Below are 8,323 nucleotides of genomic sequence, written 5' to 3'. Positions count from 1 at the left end.
CAAAATTTTGGGCAACTCCCTTCTTTTTACAATATGTCTCATCCTTCACAGGAGAACTTTTGTGAATAAGGGCATACTCCTCAGCAATGATTGTGGCTTTATCTACATTATCAACATCTTTCTCGAGGAGATAACCCGAAATTTCCTTAGGAACACTCCTACATCCCTTAAGTAAAATTAATTTTTTTAATTTATTAGTCAGACTTGCTTCGACTCTAACCATCTTGTGAGCAAATCTCTTTTCTCTCTAATAAACTCAACACAAGACTGGTCAGGTTGCTTATGAACACTTCTAAACTCAAGTCTATATGGCTCGGGTACTAACGTATGCTTTCAACAAAGTACTCTTCACAAGATCATAATCGGCACACTGGGAAACAGACGAGGCAGCATATACTGTACACTCTGAGCCTTGACCTTCAAAACACTTTGCAGCAAGACAGTCCAATGTTTCTTCGGCCATGAGGGGGCTTACTGCTACCTTCTCAAACGTATGGAAATTTTTTTTACATCTTGTTCATAAAATGAAGGTACTGTACTAATCTCACCTGCTTCGAGACATCAAACTCGGGTTTTAAACACTGGTTGAGAATGTGACTGTCAACTTTGCCTCCTGGGTTAACCTAACTTGCTCCAGCTTAGTAGCTTCTATTTGTGCATTAATCCTTGTCTGCTCTACCGGGTAATTGAATTCTAGCCAACTCTAGTTGTAAATGTATATTGGTGGGAGGAGGATTCACACCTGGTACATTAAGTAATGAATTCACCAACACAGCATCACTGACCGGAGGTGGAACCAAGCCCGTAGTTACGGGTGAAACATTGGTCACATCTACCAAGTTGCCTAACTCGTGACCTTCAGTAACTTCCTGGTACTTAAAAATTCCACTATCTCCAACTCCACACAATTCTGAAGTAACAAACTCCAGCAATGCCTGCTCAGAACTAGTGTCAGTGTGATCTATTTGCAAGTATAATTGGCAACAAGCGTAAACTTCTTGAACTATGAGTGATGCTACTCCCTCAACTGCAGGTGTGGACTCGCAAAAGCCCTTAACATCCTCATCACTAATCAAAGGCACAGTGCACAGATTATGTTACACAATTACAGAGCAGAGATCCTAGCAAGGTCGCCAATTTGTTACGCCTACGTTACCCCAGCGAGCCAACATCCATCAAAAGAGAGTGAAAGCCTATCGCTCATTGGTCCAAATGCTTGAACAAAGTAACGAGCAGAGAGATATTCGGAATTCTCTACTTGACTTTGGCTTCTGCACGAAAGGCCACACAGGCGGTTCCGAAGCCGGCCGACATCCGATGCCCACGAACACGACAGGCGATAACCGCTCGTTCGTAACGGTACCCACGATTTGTTTAATGTTATACAACCACTAAAATATTTGGTGATGCAGATTATTTTTTACAGGTGAAAGAACATCTTACCTTAGAAGAGCTGACCGAGTTGATACAGCCAACAGTTGACTACCTTTGCAACCTACAGTTTCCGTCGGGTAACATGCCATCTTCAACAAGTAACCCATCAGATAAATTGGTGCACTGGTGTCATGGGGCTCCTGGTTCACTCTTTCTCTTCGCAAAAGCTTATCAGGTACAATAATAGAGTACTTACCTGTTTTACTTACCTGTTTTGTCAATACTTTTCAACCAAAACATCATTTTATGTTTCACAATCCTATAACATCATTTTTTTTTATTATTCTTGTTTTTAGTCTTTTGTTGTGTTATCAGTACGGTATATTTACTGTCCCTTTTTTTTTAATCTTCTTTATCTTTCCTTGTTAACTTTATGGTTGTGTAATAACATTTTTGGGAAGGTCACACAGAGGTGTAAGGTAGTGAGGAAATTTTTAAATCATAGTCATGTTTTATATTTGATAACCTTAGTTTAGGGTATATTAACACTTGTTTAGCATGGACATTGATGAACTATGACTGTGAAGTTAAGGTAATCAAATGGTCAGTAATGTCATAAGTGTTTATCTTCCCATAATCTTACTTCTCATATATTTCAAGAATATCAACTGCCCTTTTTCTCTTTTTACCAACACATTGTTTTTAATTTCAACATGTCATATAACTATGTCTCCCTTACTCAACTCTCCTTAACATTCAATCTACCTTTTTGTTTTTACTTTCCATTTCATTATTCACATTACAGTGATATCTCTGTTAGCTGGAACAATTGGTGCAGAGCATTTCTGGGAATGAGAGATTTCTGGATAACGAAACAACTCTCTCTAAGCCGGAAAAAATATCTCATCCCGGAATTTTCTGGATTTCTCCAGGTACCAAGAAAATTTTCTCGCAAGTTTCAGAAATTGCGCATTGTATCGTTTCTTGAACCAGGAAATAAATAGCCCATCCTCAGAATTTTCCAGATGATGCATTATTTCATCTCTCAAAGCCATAAAAAAAATCCCCCATCCCTAGAATTTTCCAGGTACCGGGAAAATTTTCTCAGAATTTTACAGAAAATGTGTCCCTTAGAAAATCATTCCCAAAGCCGGAATTGTTCAGAAAATTCTGGCTTTGGGAACGATTTTCTGAGAAAATTTAAATTATGGCTATCGGAGAGTTCCGGTTAAGAAGGATTCCAACTAACGGAGATACTGTATTACTGCATTCATCGTATCTTCTTAGTACGTCGCTTTAGTAAGCTACTGTACAGTAGACTCGCAACTTATGCGGTTTCAACAAATACTCGGATTACCCTGGGGGTTAGATTACAATTAACAATTTCAAACTCAAAATTTTCAACATTTTTGTCTAGTGCAAATTGTAGCATGCTTATATTCAAATTAATTACTGTCTTATATGAATCCCAGCAATGTAAATTATATTCTCCTAGGTCACTTCTGTGACATTTTATAAGAGAAAAATAAAACCCACTCTAAAGGATTGATAAATAAATAAATAAATAAATACTTCACTAAACCTTCTGGCACCAGCTGTCAAACACATCAACCCCCCCCCCCTCTTCCCAGCCAGGGTTTGGTAGTTTTAGGCTTAAAGTTTTTATCTTATATATTATCAGACTAAAGTTAGGAGAATATAAATTGCATTGCTGGAATCCTTGCAAGACAGCAAATAATTTGAATAAAGACCTCATATATTTTGCACAAGAGATAAAAACTAATCACCTGTATCACATTACAGTCGTGATTTATGAGTTCTCGTGTATATGTACGTATATATATAGTGATTTAGGGGTGTTTCTGACTTAAGCGTTTTTTGGCTTTACACAAAGTCCCAGGAACGTAACCCTCACATAAGTTGCGAGTCTAGTGTATATTATTTCTTACATTTAAACCTGTACTTGAGTGTTCTTATTTTAATGCACTATACTAGTTTAGATAAGAATCACTCCCTAAGGGTAGAGAAGACTTGAGCATGTGCAGCAGATGACACTTGAGGATGTAGGAGTGAGAAGAGAGTTCTTGTGGAGGAGTTAGTGGAGATGTGTTGGGACAGTATCTTTAGGGATGACTTTACAAAGGCAGTATCACAGAGGATGATTTCACAATAATAATATCATTTGGGAGGATGATTTTTGTAATAACTATTTCTGGAGGACAGCTCATTATAAACCAATGTACTAACAATAAACGTGATATTGAATGGATACATACTCAGTAGTGTAGATAAAATATATAGATAGTTAATCCAAATTGAACTGAATTAATAGTAGAATATATAGTTAATCCTAATTGAACTGAATTAATAGTGTGTATATATATATATATATATATATATATATATATATAGTGTATATATAAAGATACTGAAAATATAACTTTCTATAGTATTGTTTATCAGTGACATATCTTTCCCTCTAAAGATTTTTGGTGATACAAGTTACCTTGAATATGCCAAAAAATGTGGTGAGTGTATCTGGGAGCGTGGGCTGTTGAAGAAAGGCTATGGTTTATGTCATGGCTCTGCAGGAAATGGATATGCCATGCTTTACCTATATCAGGTATGACAACTTTCACATTTTTAGGTACAGTAGGATCTCAAGTTTAGCGAGTTTTAGATTAGTGATTCATATGTTTCTCTTCACTTAAAATTTTTAGCCTCAAGAATGGCGATTTTCATTACCGATTTTGCAAGTCGATGAAGAGTGGGCAGCGCGCATTGTCGCGGTCCTTTGTTATCCGCCGTGTTTTTTGTTTATGGCAGTTAGTTTGAATGAGCAAGAGCGGGCGGTGCAGTGACCTTAGATTATATAACCCATTGTGCTTATGTTTCGTGAGATTCTTGTGTATTAGTGATTATTGTGTATTAATGATTCTTGTGTCTTAACGATGAGTGAAGTGCATAATGTAAATGTAGGGAGTGGTTCAGGTAGTAAGAGAAGGTCAACAAGGAAAGACCCAAACCAAGTGTGACTACCGTAAGGGGGTCAAGAAGAGGAAATACACCCTTGAAATGAAACGAGAGATGATCAAAAGTGGTGCTCGTACCTGTGAAATCATGCGTAGGTTCAAGTGTCCCGAATCGACCGTATGTTCCCTTAAGAAGAACAAGGAAGCCTTAACTGCTTCTGTAAGTGTATTCTCAAGATTTTCTAGTTACAAGATGTTCTCTGATACTTCACAACAAAACCTACTTTTAGTTATCACAGAACAAGTGTGTGGAAAGAAGAAACCGTGAGCCGGGCGACCTGTCTGGGCCACAGATAAGGCATCAGCCACGTGTTTATTATGCTGCAGTTGCACAGAAGAAACGTGTTGACTCTCCACCACCGTTCAATGCCACTGTTGGTTGGTTGGCTGCCTTTAAGAAGCGTTATGAAGTCAAGTTTGTCTACTACCATGGGGAGAGTGCATCGGGTGATGTTGTAGCAGCAGAATTTCCATCTGTCTTTCAAGGTCTTGTGAAAGAAAGAGGGTGGTTATTGCCGAGACCAGATCTTCAATTGTGACGAAACTGGCATTTTTTGGAAGCGCTCTCCTATGACCACTTTCATTGCCAAGGATGAAAAAACAGGCAAGGGATGTAAAGACTTCAAAAGACAGGATTACAGTTTTATTCACAGCTAATGCAAGTGGAGATTTCTTGATGGAACCCCTGGTTGTTAACCGTGCTGCCCGTCCTAGTGCCTACCTTTATGCCAATATGTTGCAGCTCAATGTTTATTGGACGTCTAATAAGAAAGTTTGGGTTACAACGTCTTTATGCACCGATTGGTTTGACAAGCAGTTTGTTCCTGACGCCCAACAGTACTGCCGGAGGAAGAACATTGACTTCAAAGTGATCCTGGTGATGGATAATGCTCCTGGACTGATCCTGGTGATGGATAATGCTCCTGGACACACTTAAGTTTCTAATTGGACGTCACCCTAATGTACAGGTTATCTTCCTTCATCCTAACACCACATTGCTTCTGCAGCCACTTGACAATGAATTCATCAGTAATGTTAAACTGTTCTACTATCAGTCACTATAAAGACTTTTGTCAGCAGACAGACTCATTGGTTGAGTTACAACAAATCGAGGCAGAACTTTCTGACAGTGACCAGGCTCTACCAGTTAACGAGGAGGAGATGGTGGACGACCTGACTCCTAGCACCTCACCACCCCACAACCGTGAAGTGTTATCAGTTTGTGAATTTTGTGAGAAATATAATATTAAAATTGCAGTGGACAGAATTGTTGAGGCATGTCGTAGTATTAATGTTGCAACAGTGCTACATGCATGGAAGCCTCTGTTCGCTAACTCCGAGATAAGTGGGGCAGAACAGACCAAGGCAAGCGGGGAGAGGCAGTCCGTGGCGGCAGAGCAGTCAGTCCCTGCACTGGGATTTTCAGATGTTCAGGTCAAAGATTTGCAAGAAATCGTTGGTCAACATCAGCAGCAACCGACAAGTGAAGATATTTTGGAGGAGGATGAAGAACAAGATCATCATCAAACAACACAAGAGGATGACATTAAGCCTGGTGAACCTACAACACGCCAGCTGACTGAGTTGCTCACAACCATCACACGTCTGTGAACAGCTAGAAGAATACAATATCAGGCCTCATCCTTGGAACCTAATGTGCCCTGCCCTTGATAAGGTTATAGAGGAATATAAGGCCACGTACATGTCCTGTGTTAATGCTCGTCAGCAGGCCCTTATTACTGGGTACCTGTGCAAGGCCCAGCCTGTTAATGCCTTGACAAACATCGCTTTAGGAGATGATGATGGCACCACCGATGATGATATTGAAGTGTTGGGTGACTTACTGGTGGAAGAGCTGCCTCAAGACTCTGTGGGATTTGATGCTGAAGTTAGAGGAGGGAGTAGAGAGGAAGCAGTAACCAGCCCTCCCTGCCTCAGAACCCATCAACCAGCCCTGTCAAACATTCACTGACTCCATCAAGGTAAGTTATTCTACAGGATGAGTGTATATAAATATTGTAAACAACAATATGTACAATATAATATGTATGAATACATTACTGTAATGTAATGTTCTTGGTGGGTTGTAGGTCATTATAGGGGGATTTGGTGACACCGCGGAACTGATTAGGCTTATTTAATTGTATTTCAATGTCACTTGTTTCGCAATTTTAAATTTTGCGACGCTAAAACTGGTACCAATTAGTCGTGAAACTTGAGATCCTACTGTATAATGATTAATGTGTTAAGGTATGCTAGTCTACAGAAAAGGTTAATATTTGATAAAACATTGTATTATTGGGAAAAAATTCAAATACTGGATGTAAAAAAGATTAAATTTTTCTGGCTAATTGAAAGTAGAATAAATGTTAGAAAATGCATACAGTATATTAATTTAAATCTTAACCATTGTACATGATGGTGATACATAAAGAATAACAATTGAATAATAATTTTTTTCCCAAAAGTGGAATATTAAAAAGTATTTATTTTTCTGTAGGTGACGGGGGATGCTGTTTACCTGTACAGGCTGTGCACAGTTTGGTAACTGGTGTCAGGACTATGGCACACATGGATGTCTCTTCCAGACAGACCTCTGTCTCTGTTTAGGATTAGCTGGCAACATTCACTTCTTGGTTGACCTTATCAACCCAGATGAAGCCAAATTCCCAGCATTTGTGCTGTAGTCAAGTAAAACTAAGATGTCTGCAAAAATTATCTCTACAGTATTTTAGTGGAAGAGGATTTAAATTTGTTATTGATTTATTTTTATTTTTTAACGTGGATCCTTATTAACCATATCTGGATATAATATTCATGTAACTTTGCTTGATCCTCTTCACCAATGGTCAGCTCTAGCTGGTGAAGCAGATGCCCGCTTTCTTATTACACTGTTGGCAAGTACTGGGCATATACTGGTTTAGAATGTACCTGAACATGCACCAGTGTTGGTCAAGTCAGGTCTTAAATGAGCTCTCTCAATTTTCTGTACTTAGCTTCTTGAACTTAAGGCTGTGTTAATAATTGTATTCATTGTTTGAATATTGTCACATTTTATTCCATTCTTATTTAGCTCCATGTATTGTGGAATGCAAATGTAAGATGTTATCATATTTATATTTTTGTTGTAAATGGACACTGCAATTATTTCAGATTATACTGTATACAGTACCTATGAGCACTAGTTATAGCAAAAAAAATAATTACTTTATCATATGAAAGCTTTGTTGTTGTATGTAAAAGCATAATTGATTGCTTCACTTTCATTTAGAAATACTGTATAAAAAAAGGTTGGTACATAGAAAAGTTTATATACAGTACTGTACAGAGTAACTACAGGGGGTCTTCGGATTACGAACAAGTTCCATGCCTGAGGACGTTCTTAAGTCAGAACACGTACCTTATGTGCATTATATCATAGCCTACGTCCTTTTATACATCTTGACTCACTTAATTTAAAAAGAAAGGAAAAATTGAATGACAAAATGAAGTAATGAAAAGTAAAAATTAAAGTTTAACACTTACATTGAAACCTGGGGCTGGCTTGCATGTAGAGATGGGCATTTGTAGGAGTGACAGAGGCTTTATTGGGAGAAGTTGAACTGAAGCTGGTGATGATGATGTAGATGTTAACAGGACTGGTTCTGTAGATGCTGCAGTGGTTGGTGGGACTGGTTCTGTAGATGCTGCAGTGGTTGATGGACCGGGTTCTGCAGATGCCGCGGCGGTTGATGACCGGTCTGCAGACGCCGCAGTGGCCGATGGACCGGCCTTGCAGATGCCAGTGGCTGATGGGACCAGTCTCTGTAGATGCTGCAGTGGTTGAAGGGGACCAGCTCTTGTGATGCTGCAGTGGTTGAGGACCGGTTCTGGATGCTGCGGTTGATGACCGGGTTCTGTAGACACCGTGCGGTTGA

The 8,323-nt window shown here is 39.0% G+C and overlaps 1 protein-coding gene across 1 annotated transcript; it reads left to right on the top strand.

Annotated features, from left to right (window-relative positions):
- The first annotated feature begins 673 nt into the window (after positions 1-673).
- Positions 674-7,873, top strand: LOC121879088 (lanC-like protein 2). The gene is made up of 3 exons (XM_042385593.1): positions 674-1,609; positions 3,860-3,997; positions 6,907-7,873. The coding sequence occupies exons 1-3, from the start codon at positions 1,517-1,519 to the stop codon at positions 6,952-6,954; spliced, it is 279 nt and encodes a 92-aa protein (XP_042241527.1). The 5' UTR covers positions 674-1,516; the 3' UTR covers positions 6,955-7,873.
- Positions 7,874-8,323: the final 450 nt, after the last annotated feature.

The sequence above is a fragment of the Homarus americanus genome, unplaced genomic scaffold, assembly GCF_018991925.1.
Source record: "Homarus americanus isolate GMGI-L3 unplaced genomic scaffold, GMGI_Hamer_2.0 scaffold33478, whole genome shotgun sequence".
In the NCBI taxonomy this organism is placed as follows: domain Eukaryota; kingdom Metazoa; phylum Arthropoda; class Malacostraca; order Decapoda; family Nephropidae; genus Homarus; species Homarus americanus.
Note: the sequence above shows the minus strand (reverse complement) of the source record. Positions and strands in the feature narration are given on the sequence as shown.

Coding starts and splice junctions, on each gene's coding strand:
- LOC121879088 (XM_042385593.1), top strand. CDS start 1,517: ATGCCATCTTCAACAAGTAACCCATCAGATAAATTGGTGCACTGGTGT. Junction 1,610..3,859: donor TCTTCGCAAAAGCTTATCAG/GTACAATAATAG, acceptor TTCCCTCTAAAG/ATTTTTGGTGATACAAGTTA. Junction 3,998..6,906: donor CCATGCTTTACCTATATCAG/GTATGACAACTT, acceptor ATTTTTCTGTAG/GTGACGGGGGATGCTGTTTA.